General features: G+C 43.6%; 1 protein-coding gene across 5 annotated transcripts in view; it reads left to right on the top strand.

Moving 5' to 3' along the window:
- The window catches only part of PFKFB1 (6-phosphofructo-2-kinase/fructose-2,6-biphosphatase 1), a 724,603-nt gene that overhangs the window by 15,421 nt on the left and 691,380 nt on the right, over window positions 1-17,802 (top strand). For 2 of the 5 annotated variants that reach the window (XR_013221158.1, XM_077283751.1), the window contains exons 1-7: window positions 1,998-2,290; window positions 8,922-9,047; window positions 10,932-11,028; window positions 12,056-12,122; window positions 12,411-12,485; window positions 14,141-14,197; window positions 14,290-14,411. Coding sequence is in view for 4 of the 5 variants with exons in the window: in XM_077283751.1 (XP_077139866.1) it covers window positions 2,140-2,290; window positions 8,922-9,047; window positions 10,932-11,028; window positions 12,056-12,122; window positions 12,411-12,485; window positions 14,141-14,197; window positions 14,290-14,411 (695 nt within the window). In the remaining variant the exon portion in view is untranslated. Of the gene's footprint in view, window positions 1-1,968; window positions 2,291-8,921; window positions 9,048-10,931; window positions 11,029-12,055; window positions 12,123-12,410; window positions 12,486-14,140; window positions 14,198-14,289; window positions 14,412-17,802 lie in introns of those variants that run through there. The other 3 variants (XM_077283752.1, XM_077283753.1, XM_077283750.1) reach the window with 2 other exon arrangements.

The raw sequence follows: 17,802 nt of genomic DNA, 5'->3' as shown, positions 1-17,802 counted from the left end.
CTAATAATGTCCCCCATCCTGACTTATTCTTGTAACAATGTCCCACATCCTGGTGTAATGCCCCCTATACTGGTCTAACACCCCCATCCTGGGCCCCTCACTGGTATAATGATCCCCATCCTGGTGTAATGTGCTCCTTGCTGGGCACATTCCTTGTGTAATGCACCCATCCTTGTCTAACAGCCCCATCCTGGGCCCCTCTCTGGTATAATGATCCCCATCCTGGTGTAATGTCCTCCTTGCTGGGCACATTCCTTGTATAATGCCCCCCTTCCTGGTCTAACAGCCCCATCCTGGGCCCATTCCTGGCATAATATCCGTTCTACCATTCTTTTCAAAAACATTAACTCCTTTCATAAATGATTCTCCTTCCCTTCCTCCACTCCCAAGAAGCTGTCCTTGTCTTGTATAGCCTGCAGCTGACTCATGTCCTCGCTGCCATACTTCCGCTCCCTCTGATTGGCCGACGCCGTGTATTGCAATGCACAGAGCCGGTGGGTCTCTGCGCAGCAATAACACCTTAGCTGAAATAGGCGCTGGCATCGGCGGCCCCCATCCCGTACAGGCCCAATCATGGTAGCACCCTCTGCGACTGCGATCGTTATGCCCCTGGTCATCAATATCAGATTATTGGGGGTCACACACCTGGCATGCCCACCGATCAGATATTATTGGCTTCATTTGCCAGATATAAGTAATGGACGGGGGCGAACATTTAGTGGTCACTGCCGAGTATTGTACTTTATATCCCATTATCTGAGCGTCAATTCTAGCCATTCATTAAAGGTCATAGAGCCCTAGGCAGATGCCTACCCATTGTCACAGCGCTATATACCTCATCCAGCAGTATACGGCCACATTAAAGGGGTTTTCTGGATTTGGAAAACCCCCGTCACCTGATTGCAGATTGACAAAAACTGTGCTTTACTCATCCTCCCTTGGTCTAGCACTGTGTTTCCTCTGCTGCTGCCAGTGTCTGTTTGTCTACAGCGCTGGCCTCACTTTGATAACACTGCAGCCAATCTATCAATCTATGAGCTCAGCGGGTCTGCCCGAGTTGACGGAATAAACTGTCGAGCTCACCGGTTGGCAACCGTGCAGTCAACGTGACGTCAGCGCTGCAAACAATAACAGATGGAGGAAGCAGCGGTGGAGACAGAGCTGGACCTGAAGAAGGTGAGTAAAGCATAGTTTTGTTTTTTTACAGACTGCAGCCAATCACTTATATTATTAAGTGTAATTTAAAGCTCCGTACCATCTGAATCTGTGTGCGACTGTACCCACGTCACCCCCAATAGTCGCATCGTGTCCACTACCATCTGTCAAAGCTGAAGGCCTGTCCTATGTAACTACTGGAATATAAAGCACCACATGGCGGGGGAAGGGCATGGACTGACATCAGTGGGCACCCCACTGACTGTGCTTTGTTTTCTTTTACAATGCCATGAACCAATTTTGTGCACACATTTTTTTTCCCCTTTTTTGTTTTTCTATTTCTTTTGTTCGATTTTTTATTTTATTTTATTTTGTTCTCCTTTACCCGTTTGATTTTCTTTCTCACTTCCTTTTTTTTTTTTGTTTCATTGTTTTGTTTTTCTTTTTGGATTTTTTTCTTTCTCTCTCTTTTGTTTGTTTCTTTGCTTTTTGACTTTTTTTTTGTTATTTTAAGTTGTGACAAATGTCGGCAGGATTAGTAGCTGTGTTTTTCTACAGTACAGTACAGATTTTAATCGACTCATTGCATTTTTTTTGGGGGGGGTGATAATCTGGGTCACTTGAAGATTTTCCCAAACCGAGTAATTCCACATGTACAATCTGTCCTAGGCGGCAGAGGTGAATCGCTTCTGTCCTTGGCCATAGTTAGGCCATTGTTCCGAGGAGCTTGCACTCCATTGACCTGTGAATGGCGGATATGAATCCAGTGTAGTGTTCACATTTCTAGTTCCAGGCCTCCTCTGGGTTGGGGATGGTCCCTATGGGTCCCTCCCATTTTGGCAGGGTTTCTAGTTCAGGAGGAGGAGTGGAGTGACTGTTCAGTCCACACAGCTGGCTAGCTGCTCCTACAGATAAGGTACACGAGGTGCCCCACACACAGGGCACGGCCACATCAGGTGCCAGCCCCTTAGGTCATCTGTGGCCATGCAGACCCAGGGCACCGACCCAGATTGTGCTCAGGCACTGAAGACACAGAAGCAGCAGATGGCTGACATGCTGAGGGAACTGAAGCAGACCAGGCTACAGAAAATATGGATCCCTCACCAGAGTGAGAGGCTGCAGCAGAGGAGAGGATGTAAGTGCACTGGCCCATACCTGACCCTGGGGCTGGGGACACTTCTCAGGGGGGACTCTGAGGTCCAAGTAGGAAGCCGCTTTCCTAATCACCTTGTCTGTGCTCCTTGCTTTTCCTGGCAAATATTAATCTGACCCTACAGGAGTGACATGATGGCGCTGAGTGTCAGGACGAACCGGTAACATGTCCCCGGTGGTCTAACTGGTGTGCAAAATACTTAAATGCATGTATACAATCATTTTCAGTAAATATTTTGCCTTCTTTAACCTCGGTGTTGCATTGTCTATTGCTGGCTGCAGAATTAGTTAACTGAGAATCTGTCAGAGAGCTTGTTGTGATCAGAGAGTTTGTAACTCTTTTTTTCGGAGCTCCTCTCGCTGCCAATTTATGACCACATCAAAGTACAATATGCCGGGAAACAAACCATTATCAGTAAACATTTTGCACCTTTTGCCTTCTTTAACCTCGGTGTTGCATTGTCTATTGCTGGCTGCAGAATTAGTTAACTGAGAATCTGCCAGAGAGCTTGTTGTAATCGGAAAGTTTGTAACTTTTTTTCAGAGCTCCTCTTGCTGCCGATTTATGACCACATCAAAGTACAATATGCTGGGAAACAAACCATTTTCAGTAAATATCTTGCACCTTTTGCCTTTAGTCTCGGTGTTGCATTGTCTATTGCTGGCTGCAGAATTAGTTAACTGAGAATCTGCCAGAGAGCTTGTTGTGATCGGAAAGTTTGTAACTTTTTTTCAGAGCTCCTCTTGCTGCCGATTTATGACCACATCAAAGTACAATATGCTGGGAAACAAACCATTTTCAGTAAATATCTTGCACCTTTTGCCTTTAGTCTCGGTGTTGCATTGTCTATTGCTGGCTGCAGAATTAGTTAGCTAAGAATCTGTCAGAGAGCTTGCTGTGATTGGAGAGGTTGTAACTCTTTTTTTCGGAGCTCCTCTCGCTGCTGATTTATGACCACATCAAAGTAGAATATGCCGGGAAACAAACCATTATCAGTAAATATTTTGCACCCTTTTGCCTTCTTTAGCCTCGGTGTTGCATTGTCTATTGCTGGCTGCAGAATTAGTTAACTGAGAATCTGTCAGAGAGCTTGTTGTGATCAGAGTTTGTACAGTTGTGGCCAAAAGTATTGACACCCCTGCAATTCTGACAGATAATACTCAGTTTCTTCCTGAACATGATTGCAATCACAAATTTTTTGGTATTATTATCTTCATTTAATTTGTCTTAAATGAAAAAACACAAAAGAGAATGAAGCAAAAAGCAAAACATTGATCATTTCACACAAAACTCCAAAAATGGGCCAGACAAAAGTATTGGCACCCTCAGCCTAATACTTGGTTGCACAACCTTTAGCCAAAATAACTGCGACCAGCTGCTTCCGGTAACCATCAATGAGTTTCTTACAATACTCTGCTGGAATTTTAGACTATTCTTCTTTGGCAAACTGCTCCAGGTCCCTGATATTTGAAGGGTGCCTTCTCCAAACTGCCATTTTTAGATCTCTCCACAGGTGTTCTATGGGATTCCGGTCTGGACTCATTGCTGGCCACCTTAGAAGTCTCCAGTGCTTTCTCTCAAACCATTTTCTAGTGCTTTTTGAAGTGTGTTTTGAGTCATTGTCCTGCTGGAAGACCCATGACCTCTGAGGGAGACCCAGCTTTCTCACACTGGGCCCTACATTATGCTGCAAAATTTGTTGGTAGTCTTCAGACTTCATAATGCCATGCACACGGTCAAGCAGTCCGATGCCAGAGGCAGCAAAGCAACCCCAAAACATCAGGGAACCTCCGCCATGTTTGACTGTAGGGACCGTGTTCTTTTCTCTGAATGTCTCTTTTTTTCTCCTGTAAACTCTATGTTGATGCCTTTGCCTAAAAAGCTCTACTTTTGTCTCATCTGACCAGAGAACATTCTTCCAAAACGTTTTAGGCTTTTTCAGGTAAGTTTTGGCAAACTCCAGCCTGGCTTTTTTATGTCTCGGGGTAAGAAGTGGGGTCTTCCTGGGTCTCCTACCATACAGTCCCTTTTCATTCAGACGCCGACAGATAGTACGAGTTGACACTGTTGTACCCCCGGACTGCAGGGCAGCTTGAACTTGGTTGGATGTTAGTTGAGGTTCTTTATCCAACATCCGCATCTTGCATTGAAATCTCTTGTCAATTTTTCTTTTCCGTCCACATCTAGGGAGGTTAGCCACAGTGCCATGGGCTTTAAACTTCTTGATGACACTGCACACGGTAGACACAGGAACATTCAGGTCTTTGGAGATGGACTTGTAGCCTTGAGATTGCTCATGCTTCCTCACAATTTGGTTTCCCAAGTCCTCAGTTCTTTGGTCTTTCTTTTTTCCATGCTCAATGTGGTACACGCAAGGACACAGGACAGAGGTTGAGTCAACTTTAATCCATGTCAACTGGCTGCAAGTGTGATTTAGTTATTGCCAACACCTGTTAGGTGCCACAGGTAAGTTACAGGCGCTGTTAATTACACAAATTAGAGAAGCATCACATGATTTTTCGAACAGTGCCAATACTTTTGTCCACCCCCTTTTTTATGTTTGGTGTGGAATTATATCCAATTTGGCTTTAGGTTTATTCTTTTTGTGTTTTTTCATTTTAGACAAATTAAATGAAGATAATAATAACAAAGAATTTGTGTTTGCAATCATTTTCAGGAAGAAACTGAGTATTATCTGACAAAATTGCAGGGGTGTCAATACTTTTGGCCACAACTGTAACTCTTTTTTTTTCTGGGCTCCTCTTGCTGCCGATTTATGACCACATCAAAGTACAATATGCTGGGAAACAAACCATTTTCAGTAAATATGTTGCACCTTTTGCCTTCTTTAGTCTCGGTGTTGCATTGTCTATTGCTGGCTGCAGAATTAGTTAACTGATAATCTGTCAGAGAGCTTGTTGTGATCAGAGAGGTTGTAACTTTTTTCTGAGCTCTTCACCCTGCTGATTTATGACCACAGAGCACATCAAAACAAAACATGGCAGGAAGCAAAGAGCCTGTAAAGCCCAAACAGGGCAACATTTTTAAGGAAACCCAATTGCAAAAATGAGTTTTAGCCTAAAATATATGCATTTAAAGGGAAAAAAATGTTTGTAAAGGCGGATAACCACTTACAGTGATGGGGTGCTTTTCATGATTTCTTATTCCTTTCCTGAATTCCTGTTTATAGTGATATCCTCGCTGTTGAGATGTTGGAGACTTTTCAATGTATCTTTTCATATTTCTCATTTTATACTATAGTTACAGTCTACAATTATCGGTCACTGCGGACCACCCTACCCCTCGCCTATGGCACGCACTAACTAGTCAATAAAAGCTAATTCTGGCGGATGGATTGTAATGAGCACACCCCTACTGAATTACAGGGACATCTTTGTCCTAACTTTTTTTTTTTGCATGGTTAGACCTCCATTCAAGCCTTTGTGATAGACTATAAATGGTTTACGGATTGGGGCATTGTTTTTTTTTTTAATGGAAAAAATAAGTAGTACATCTCTCCAGTGAGAGATTTTGTGGATTATACTTTGCCTTTACCCTTGATTGTAAGCACAGTGTAGTAGGAAAGCCACGCAAACACGGGGAGAACATACAAACTCCTTATAGATGTTGTTCTTGGTGATTTGAACGTAGGACCCCATAATCGATCGGGGTCACATTGCTATCAAATCGATAGGGATCCAACCAAAGTCTGCCATTAGATGACTTCTCTAACATTTTATTTTGGATTTAATCCTACAGTTTCTATGACTGTCAGATAATGTGGAATATCTAGTACATCTCAGGTCCAAAAAAACATTTATCCTTAATCCAAAAGATATATAAGTATTTAATCCCTGGTGGTCCAGATCCTGAGATCCACATCGATTCCTGAAAACTGAGACCTTTGAATGAATGGAGCGGTAGTGAGTAATTGCGACCACCAGTCCCATAGACAGTTGATAGCGCGGTGGTCGCACATGCTCAGTACTGCTCCGTTCACAATAGACTTTGGGACCCTCCGTGCTCATACATTTATTCTGTGCATACGTGCAATATGTTGTTTATGGGACATCCAATAATAAAACATTTGATTGTTTTGCGGGCGTCTGTAATGCCGAGCCATAAACCTGTCACCCTTCAACAAGCGGCTGAAAACTTTCCTATGACCTGTATGGATCTCCGTGAGGCTTTATTGAGATGTCACATGGCGTGCGTTGTGTGCGGCGTTTCGCCCTGTCGTCCACATACCTCTGATTTACATTACACTCCACGGTCGGAGCTGCTGATCTCTGCGGCACATTTCACAAGCTCTGTAAACACACAAACCTTTTTTCTTTTAACCTTATTTAAATAAATTTTTGGGACTTTGAGACCTGGAGGTCACGGACGTTTTTCTTATCTCTATCCTATGTACGGGGTTGTACTAATTTCCTATATTTCATACTATAAAGTCAAAATCGTATATCATAAACCCAGATTATCCCCTGTGCACTCTGTCCATGGTGCTGGTATAGTGGGGTCCTGAAAAGGACTCTCCCCCTTCTTCCCTTAATACACACTTGTAAGGGGGTTTCTGTATAGGTAGCAGTCCCGGCCTAAAAGTCCCTACACATATTAGCAGTGGGTATGAGGGGGTCTCCTGAAACTTTTTCTGGAAGCAGATATCATGAAAAAGAAGGATCATACATGTCAATTTCAACGTGTCTGATCTTTTGTTTTGATACGATGAGATAAGAGATGTCTGGCAGCAAGCAGTCTGAGAACACATGCACGCTCGGCCTAAATGAACATGCATGTGATGGTTGAAAATAGCAAAATAAGGGGTAAAACCATCTCTAAATGCCCCCAGACAGTTTTGAAAAAAACTTGTTCAAGTATAAGCAATGTAGCCTACACGCTCGGCTTGCCTCATACCCTTTTTTTTTTTTAAAGCTCTAGAAGCTGGCACAGTTGTATTGGGCATACAGCCCAGCTGGAGATGGCAGCAAGTCTTCGAATGCTACTGCTGCGCATAAGAATGAGACCTCCCTGGCATTAACAAGAACGCCATCCCTATTCACCAGCATGGCAGATGGCATGGTGCCCATGGTCACTGTGCTCACTCCAGTTGTACAATAGCCATAATCAGAAGAAATAAAGTATTTATCTGCCACTCAAGTAGACGTTTATGGTTACTGTCCGGCAAATACACTTATGTACTATATATCCAGAAATGGCCACAGTTTGGACAATTGTCAGGACGTGCGTCCACCAAAAAAACCTATGCCATGGTAAAGGTTTTTATTTTTTTTTTCTTCTGTGTAGAAAGTGCAGTCCAATGCTCCTTCCTATGCAGTTAATTTGAGGACCCACCACTTGCTTTAAAAAAAAAAAAAAAAAAAAAAGATAAGTTAAATATCTTGTAAAAATTCTTGAGCTTCCCTGATTCTGCCACTCTTTTCCATTTTGCGTTGCGTCGCTCCATTGCAGAGATATTTACATTTGTTGCTTTTGGAAAGCAGTATGTGAAATTTCTGCTTGCAGACCAACTGGGCGTTTCTTCAGTCTTCTCTGGAGGTGTGCACTTTCACCCCTTCTTCCCAGACACTGCCAATTACAGGGAGCATCATAGCCTGATACACTGCTAGATCAGCTTCCGAGTTGTGATTGGTACCATCCTGGAGGAAACGGTTAAAGCACAGAGATAAAACTCTGAAGAAATGACCAGTTGGCCTGCAAGTAGAAATTTCACATTCTGTGCTCCAAAAGAAATAAATATGAATATCTCTGCAATGGAGCGACGCAACACAAAACGGAAAAGAATGGCAGAATCAGGGGAGCTCAGGGATTTTGCTCAATTTATTTGAGCAAGTGATGGTGCCTCTTTAAATGGGTTGTTGAGGAATAAAATAAAAAAAATATATATTCTGAGGATAGGTAGTTAACGTCAGATGGAAGGGGTCCAATACCCGGCACCCCACTGATCAGCAGTGATTAGCTTCTTCGACAGCTGGATGAAAGAATGAATGGAGCTGAACAGCTCAGGTCAATGTGTAGCATCTGCTGCTGAGAATCACAGATCAGCTGCTATCCTCTTAAATCGGAGTTTATCTGCTGTTCCTGGAGTGGGTCATTTTAGAGCCCTGTTCTCAGAATCGGAAAGGGTCTCAATAGTTGGAGCCCTTGTGATCAGCAAGTTTTCGCCTATCCTTTAGATAGGCGATAACTTGCAAAAATGGAAATAACCTGTTCATTAGGGTATTTTCTATACTGGAAATAAATAACTCAACCTTTTCCACTATTCAATGAAACTGACCTTTTCCACTATTCCAAGGAACCTCCAACTTCTTGGGAATCAGTGTAGGGGTTCAGCGAAAAAAAGTTGTCTGGGACTGAGCGGTTTCTGGAAGAAAAAAAAAACAGATTTTTTTTTTTCTAATACCTTTTTTTCCCTCTACATTGAGTATCAGTAAAAATTACTTTTCCATGTCCCCTACCGAATAAAATGTTAGGGAGTTGTGGCTCCTGTCATCAAGTTCTGGGAGCCTTTCGTTGATGAAAAACTATGTGTGAATATTTGCCGATTATCATATTTGATTGTCCAACATTTAAGATCCTCATCCGTCTTTTGCAGCCTCTATACCTCAGTTCACCAACTCCCCCACGATGATCATCATGGTGGGGCTCCCTGCCAGAGGAAAGACTTACATCTCCAAGAAACTCACCCGCTACCTCAACTGGATTGGAACCCCAACAAAAGGTAAACGTCTACACCAGTGGAATGGTGCCACCGTCCTCATTTCCATCACCTTACGTTCCCCTATGTTTTTCACAGTCCCAAGAATAATCAGATATTTGGCTTCTTATAACAAGAGTGTGACACTTAAAGGGAACCTTTCGGGACAATGTTACTACTGCATATATTAGTATGGCTGTATGTATTGTAGAACAACAAGAAGAATGATACCTGTTTTGTAGTGATTCGATGTGCCAGCGCTGAGATATCAAGCTAAAAAGCCACATGCAAATGAGCCTGGAAGTGCATTGGGGGCGTGTTGATACATTCTGCTCTCAATGCACTTCCTGGTTAATTTGCATATGATTTCAAAGCTTGATATCTCAGCACTGGCACATCTGATTACTACAAGATAGGTATCATTTTTATTGTTGTACTAAGACCTATATAGCTGTACTACTAGTTTCAGTAGTAAAATCTCACTAAGTTTCCCTTTAAGGAGGACATTATCACCTATCCACAGAGTTCCCCCAGCTTCACTAGAATAGATTGTGGTATTCAGCCCTGACGATCTGCCTCACTGCAACACGATAGCAAGGTAGAGTATAAATGGACCAGCGAATGTATATGGGGCTGATGGACTACCAAGTCTATCTCTTTACGGTTTCCTTTAGCTCCACAGACATGGGATGGAGCAGCAATGACCACTCCTCATTTCATTCTCTACCTCGCTAGGATCATGCAGTGAAGAGGAATCCAGGAGAGATGGGGTGTACTCAGGACTCCCGGTCTGGGTCTGCCAAAAGTGGGGGAGCCCCAACATTCATACACGGTGATGGATTATTGTTTTTCGAGGGATAACCCCATTGGGTTAAGACATTAAAAATTATATTTCCAAAAGTTTAAAAAACACCCATAGTAAAAGGAATAAATAAAAGGTACCCTTCCTAAAGTCAATTTGCGTCTTTTTTTTTTCTTGCTGCCATTTCCAGGAAATAGGAGTAAAAATGCAGCATTTTGGAAAATTGCTGCAAAAGAAAAAAAAAATTACACTGCAGATGTAGTTTTTGAAGCCACCCTTAAAGGGGTTTTTCAGCAGCACCAACTTCCACTTTGGAGGTGATACTTTCCCACGCACCTTCCATAACATTCGCCCGTGTCTTATCCTTATGAACAGTACCGGCTGAACGTGCATGCGTCTGCCCAGATCTGCGGGGTCGTAATGTCATCGGCACTACTCGCCTCTGATGCAGAAGTGAACGGGGCCGGATACCCCTTTAGGCCTCCAGATATGTCAACAAGCAAATTTAGAAAAATCTGAAAAATTAAGTAAAACTTGGAGAAGTTTCCATTCTACAATAATTAAATTTGACATACAAATACCTACGGGGACATAGTCACGTTAGATTTAAGGCATCCCAGAAAATGTTAGTCCAGGATTCACCACTCCTGACATATCTGTTTTGATCAATACCTATATTCTACGAGAAGTAACACTTCTGGAGACACTGTACCTCTGTTATTCCTCCTGGAAATCTAGACATCTAGAAGAAGATGACAACTGAGCGTTACCACTGTGCCCTGTACCTTGGGGGCGTGTCACTATGGTCTGGAACACTCAGATTTGATTGGGCAATGTGCAGCAACCGGTAACACCCAGTTGTTCATACATTTCCAATAGGAGCAACAGAGGCAGGGTATCCGAAGATTTTACTGTGATCTTGGATGTAGCTGCAGTGGAACCTGAATTTCTGAAATTTCAGGTTGAGCAATTGGTGACGTCCTATAACGCCTGACAACCGAGGATATTATTCTAGGACGTTCAGCCCGGCCGTCCTCTCCCTGAATGATGACTACACCTTTGCTTCCTTTATTGTCTCCGCGCTGACTTGTCTTCTCTCTCCATAGTATTTAATGTGGGACAGTACCGCCGGGAGGCCGTGCAGACTTATAAAAACTACGAATTCTTCCGCTCTGACAACCAGGAGGCCATGCAAATCCGAAAGTGAGTGTCAGCTTTGTCTGCAGACGCACTTGGTTGTGAACTTTCAGAACGTTTCTTTTCTTACCATATTTATATATCACTGATACAGTCATTGGGAGCAATTCCTTCATTGTTAATTGCCAGTTAAGCAATTGTACAACTTTTTTCTGCATATTTGGACAACGTGGTTGTACGGGGTTAATAAAACATGGCTGACACACTAGGACGGAGTTATAAATCCAGCTCTGGACTCTAATAATATCAGTACTTACCCCGAGTTACACTCTGTAATATTCCCCATGACACAGAAAAATAGATTATGTTTTTGTATAATTCTATATTCTGCCATTCCTCTGTTATTCCTCCTGGCAGCTTATGAATAAATTGACAAGTGGGTGTTACCATTGAAATCTCATTGAAGGGGCGTTTCCCTATATAGACTGATGCCTGCAGTGCTGATTGGACAGTATCAGAATATGTGGAGACACGCCCCCGACTGACAACGCCCAGATGTCACTTTATTCATACATCTCTAGGAAGAATAACTGAGGGACTGCACAACGCAGTTATAAGGGAAGATGATCCAGATTCCCCCCCCCCCCCCAAAGGAAATACAAGCATTTATTAAGACTGCCATTTAATGCAGCTCTCCTGAGATATTATTTTGGTTCCTAGCAGGCACAAAAAGGGTGACCTTAAAGGGGAAAAAATGACATTAACCTACAGATATGGGGTTAATCAGTGCAGTGCATAGGCCACGTCAGTAATATGTGGCCGCTGGACTCTTTCCTGCGGTATCCCTGCCTCTTCTTTTGATTAGCCGGCCTGGTACAACATCATCGAGCCAGGTCGCCTAATCGAAAGAAGAGCCAGGGATGCTGGAAAGTAAGTGGCAGATCTCCTGTGTCACAAGCGACCACAGAAATGGATCTTAATTCCTATGATCATATCACAAAATGACTGATCAAACCAAGCACAGGCACTCACACCTCCTCTTTCTTGATTGACAGCCATTGTTGACCTAAGCCTTGTCCGTGATCTTTTACAGGCAGTGTGCACTGAACGCCCTGAGAGACGTCCATACTTATCTGACCAGGGAACAGGGACAAGTAGCCGTAAGTATTGTGATAAAATACGTGCGATGTAGCAGAGATGTGTTTGCCATGTAGCTCGTCTGCTGTGTTGTGAAAACTTCCTAAAAGCTGAGGATCCAGGTGTAATCCCACGATTGGACTGGTGGGCGATCATTAGGTACAATCCCTTTGCAGGGGAAGACGCAGCATGCCACAGGGGAAAATGCGGTATGACGTGGCGGCCATTCATATGATTGCACATCCCTTTAATTCCCAGATATATGGAGTCGCTCTGCACGGATATGTAATGGATTGAAATCTATATTTTAGGTCTTTGATGCCACCAACACCACTAGAGAAAGAAGAGCCATGATCCTGCAGTTTGCCAAGGAGCGTGGCTTCAAGGTACTGTCTACAAGGAGCCGCTTATACACATTGGAGCCTCCTGATTCTATAATGTGGGTTGTTTTGTGGAGTTGACAATTAAAGTTGTTGCCCAGTGCTGCTCACTTCATCAGAGGCGAGCAGTGCTGGTAATGGGAAGACCCCACACTCCTGCCAAAGACACATGCATAGTTCCTAGTCATTAGTAAGACACATACGTGATACCTGCCAATCGTGGACCCATCACCTATGATGTGGAAACGAGCGGCGCAGGAATACCCCATTAAATTAGGTCAGCAAAAAATGACTGTCCCAACCAAGCACAAACGTTCAAAGCACCCTTAGCTTGACCAAGAGGTTCAGAGACCTTTCCTCCTACTTGATTTGCATCTATCTCCACCTTCCTCCAGCTCCTGTCAATCAAGAAATAGAAGAGTGTAGACAGAAGGAAAACAAGCTGGTAGGAACACAACGTACGATTTGGCCACTCCTAGGATGCACCGAACGCCTGTGCTTGGTTTGGCAAGATTTTTATATTGGTGGTCATTGGGGATTTACTTTCCACAAATGACAAAATAATCCCTCTGAATAATTAAAGGGGCGGTTTTAGGGTAGGCACTGGTGGCATGTCACGAGGGTTTGCTAACAATGTCCAATCTGCATTGTGGCGATCTGGAGGGTCAAAGCAGTTGGAGTCCCAATGGGGCAGTGAGGATAGGAAAATGTCCCATTATATTGATTTATTTTAGCCAATGCACAGATATGGTTTTTTTTCTACTAGATTACAAGGTTTTGTGCCCTGGCAGCTTTGCATTAGCGGTGATGTAATATGTGTGGAGCCCGTGCTCTTTACTACCCTGTCCTCATAGACGCTCTTGTGTCATATGTCTGGCTATAAATAAACTAAGTCCATTGCAAAATACCATTTTTGCCATGGATAATTGGTAGTAGTGAATTGATCTTCAGTTTTGTATCCGGGAGTGTAATTAGTACACTTAGGCCTGGCGAGCAGCATTAAAGTGAACGTCGCCACGCTTTACTGCACGGCCAGCCATACATCGAGGGATCAAATAATCCACTGGCGAGAGTAATCCGTTTATAATCCCCATAATGAACCCTGGACAATGTCTGGGATTTACACGAGTACACATGGCATCGATCATACAGCTAACCCTAGGAGTGTCTTTATCTAAAACAGCGCTGTCTACAGATTTCCGTCTCTGGTTCAAGAAAGGAACCCTAAACCTAGAAATCAAAAGGTGCAGGTCAACAGGAGAGAACCTTCTCCTATCGTTTGTCATGATCCCAAAACTGGGGATATGGGATTATTTCCTCCTGATCTTTCCATGTACAGCTGGGGAATGGCTGAGGGGGCTGGCCTTGACTATCTACTGTAGACAGGACAGAGGGGGGAGGCTCCTGCTGCAGCCAACTGTCTAACAGCCACAGGCATAATTGAGGGGAGGAGGGGGGACATGGCTGAACAATTTTATTGTATTTTGTTGTGTATTTTCTATATTCAGTGACTGACAAAAATTACAGGATTCCCACCCATAGAGAGGCCGTGTAAATCGGCCGGGTAAAGGTGACTGCTGATTGTTGGCTATGGGCCAGTGCGGGTTTGTTACTTTGGACTGTGTTATTCAATAACTTCTCTCTTTTTTTCCACTCATAAGGTTTTCTTCATTGAATCGATCTGCGATGATCCAGACATCATTGCTGAAAATATCACAGTAAGCTCCATGGATCATAGATGGAAATAATGATGTGCCGGAAACCATTCTTACATTTTTTTCATTTATATTATTTCCTTTTTTCCCTCTAGCAAGTGAAGTTATCGAGTCCGGACTATAAGGACTGTGATCGGGAAAAAGTGGTGGAAGATTTCCTCAAACGTATTGAATGCTATCAGATGAATTATCAGCCGTTGCATGACGACTTGGATAGGTAATCTTTTAGCTATGACTTAGCCTGAAGGTACTTATCTAGATAGATTTCAATGGGACCAGTCGGCCATCTATATGGGCAACTCTTGACTTTCCAGTCAGATAGAGGATCAGGAGGTTGACATGTCCTCACCTGATCCTTTTAAGAAGCCGCTGACTACATCTGGCAGCATCTTTTTTTTTTCCTCTATGCCTATTGAAAACACAAGACTGCTTGGTCGCACATTCATATGCATGGTGGAGTCAGGAAAGATGGCTCCTGACCCGAACAGGCTGTTTATTGGGCTGCAAGTTTTGCGTATCTGATGCCTAAGGGTGTGTGGGTGTGTTCAAACTATGTCTTTTTCAGGAGGTTCTTCTGTAAAAGCCGCCTGAAAAAGCGCTCAGAAAACGCTGAAAAGAATGAACATAGTCATTTTTACATAGAAATGCTTCGATGTTCGTATGTTCAGGCTTTTGAGTGTCTTAACTTGTAGAGGTCAAGCGGCTATAAGTGAGCGGACCGTTCCTAAGATCGGAAGACAATCTCTACTTTACAGTACAAGTCAATGGGAATGCTCCAAGAATGTCCAGGTGGATTTTTCACCATTTTTCACTTCACTGCTAGTGTTTTTTTTTTTTCATTATTGATTGGAGGAAAAAAAATAATTGGAAAAGCATTAAGCTACTTACGGGTAGCGGCATTTCTCGGAGGCCCATGACAGCACGACGAGAGAGGGGATCCGCCCATCAGGAACAGGAAACCTACAGATACAAAAGGGCGGCACCTCTCCCCTGCATCAGTTGTATTTCAGAGCCTTGAGAGGACTACCGCGGTTAGTGGCACACAAAAATATACATTATATACAGTTTATATACAATATTATAACCCATATATTGGAACTGGGTATCATACGTGAGATATATACATTATAGGAGGTGCAACCCCCACGTGAATAAGGAGGGAACTAAGGGTGCTGTCATGGGCCTCCGAGAAATGCCGCTACCCGTAAGTAGCTTAATGCTTTACTCGGACTCCCATGACAGCACTACGAGAGATTTACAGAGATGTAACAATACCTTAGGGAGGGACTATAGCTTGCAGCACCCTTAACCCGAAGGTGAGATCAGAGGAGGCCCCCAAATCCAACCTATAGTGTTTAAAGAAGGTGGACGGGGATGACCATGTGGCCGCCTTACATATCTGGTCGATTGATACTCAAGATTTTTCCGCCCAGGATGTAGCCATGGCCCTGGTGGAATGCGCCCTCAGATTCTGCAGAGTCGGACCCCCACCTGCAGTATAAGCCAAAGAGATAGCCTCCCTAATCCACTTCGCTAGTGTGTACTTTGATACCCTGAGACCCTTTCTAGGACTTTGGAAAGATAAAAATAACGCATTATCTTTCTTCCATGTATCGGTAACAGAGATGTATTCTAACAGGCATCTCCTAACGTCTAACGTATGGAGTAGCTCTTCTTTAGGGTTGGAGGGATTGGGAAGGAAAGACGGTAAAACTATCTCCTGTGACCTGTGAAACCGTGATGACACTTTTGGTAAATAGGCCGGGTCCGGTCTGAGGACTACCCTATCCGGCAGAAACTCTGTATAAGGGGGAAGCCTGGAGAGAGCTTGTATGTCTCCTACCCTACGGGCAGATGTTATTGCTACCAAAAATGCTGTCTTAAGGGATAAGGCCTTAATTGAAGCTGATTGTAATGGTTCAAACGGCTCTCTAGTCAATCCTGACAGGACTAGGTTGAGATCCCAAGGCATAGATCTATCCTTATGTATGGGTCTAGCTCTACTAGATGCTTTAATGAACCTTGAGATCCAATAATTATTGGCGATGTTACAGGAAAACAGGGCCCCTAGGGCCGAGACCTGTACCTTTAGAGTACTAGTGGATAGATTTAGCTCTAAGCCTTTTTGCAGGAATTCTAAGATCTGTTTTATAGGTATTCCTTCTTCTAAATTAAAATCAGAAGAGGCCAGGAATTTCCGCCAGGTTCTAGCGTAGATTGTTGTCGTTATCTGTTTCCTACTTTTCATAAGGGTCTCAATTAAATTTGGGGAGAACCCTTTGTTTTTCAGTAACGCCCTCTCAAACTCCATGCCGTTAAATGGAGACTCTTTACTTGTGGATGGCTGATCGGACCCTGGTAGAGTAAATCTGGAATGTCCGGAAGCACCCAGGGGTCCTCCACTGACATGATCCTGAGCCAGGTGAACCAGGCCCTTCTGGGCCAGAATGGGGCAATCAATATAACTCTTGCCCGATCTTCTCTTATCTTCCTGATTACCAGAGGTATCAGGCCTAGCGGGGGGAACGCATAAGCCAGCCGAAAATCCCAATTGATCAGAAAGGCGTCTACCGCCAGAGGATTCTCCCTGGGATTTAGGGAACAGAATTTTATTGTCTTTCGGTTGTCCTTGGTGGCAAATAAATCCACCTCTGGATGTCCCCATTTGTGGACAATCTGGTTGAACACGAGACTGTTTAGAGACCACTCCCCTTGTCTTAAGGTGTTGCGGCTTAGAAAGTCTGCTTTCACATTTTCTTTTTCTCTTATATGCAGTGCGGTTAAAGATAGAAAATGGTTCTCCGCTGTCTGGAATAGACGATCCGCCACTCTCATCAGTGATTCGGAATGAGTTCCACCCTGGTGATTTATGTATGCGACCGCCACCTGGTTGTCCGAGAGGATCTTGACATTGTGACCCTGCAGATATATGAGGAATTTTTTAACTGAAAGTTCAATTGCCATTAACTCTCTTTGGTTGGAGGAGGCTGATGTTATGGAGTCCCATAGACCCTGAACTATCATGTCATCCATGTGTGCTCCCCAACCCGAAGGGCTAGCGTCTGTTGTTACAATATGTGTCACCTGTGTCACCCAGGGAACTCCCGCCGATAAATTGTCATTGTTTAGCCACCATCTAAGAGATGTAAGAGCTTTTGGACCCAAAGTAATCTGACTCTGCAAAGACCCTTGTAAAACTCTATCATTAACCAGTACCTCGGATTGTAAAGGTCTGGTGTGAAATTGGGCCCAACGGACAGCGGAAATGCATGAGGTTAGAGATCCTAACAGTGACATAGCCTGTCTAAGGGTCATGGATGGTTTATCAATTGCCCTAGACACCTGTTGTTGGATGTGTAACAACTTGTCGGGCGGAAGACAACACTGTTGGGTTTCCGAATTTAACAATAGCCCTAAGAATCTCTGTATTTTTGGGGGCTGTAATCGGGATTTTTCATAATTTATGATCCACCCCAGATGTTCCAAGTTTGGTTGTGGCCGTTTTTAGTTGTGAAAGGCAATGGTCTGCTGAACTCCCTACTATAAGGAAATCATCCAAATAGGGGACAATAAGGATGTCAGACTCTCGTAAGTGTGCCATGACTTCG

This window comes from Ranitomeya variabilis, chromosome 2 (assembly GCF_051348905.1).
Source record: "Ranitomeya variabilis isolate aRanVar5 chromosome 2, aRanVar5.hap1, whole genome shotgun sequence".
NCBI classification, from domain to species: domain Eukaryota; kingdom Metazoa; phylum Chordata; class Amphibia; order Anura; family Dendrobatidae; genus Ranitomeya; species Ranitomeya variabilis.
Note: the sequence above shows the minus strand (reverse complement) of the source record. Positions and strands in the feature narration are given on the sequence as shown.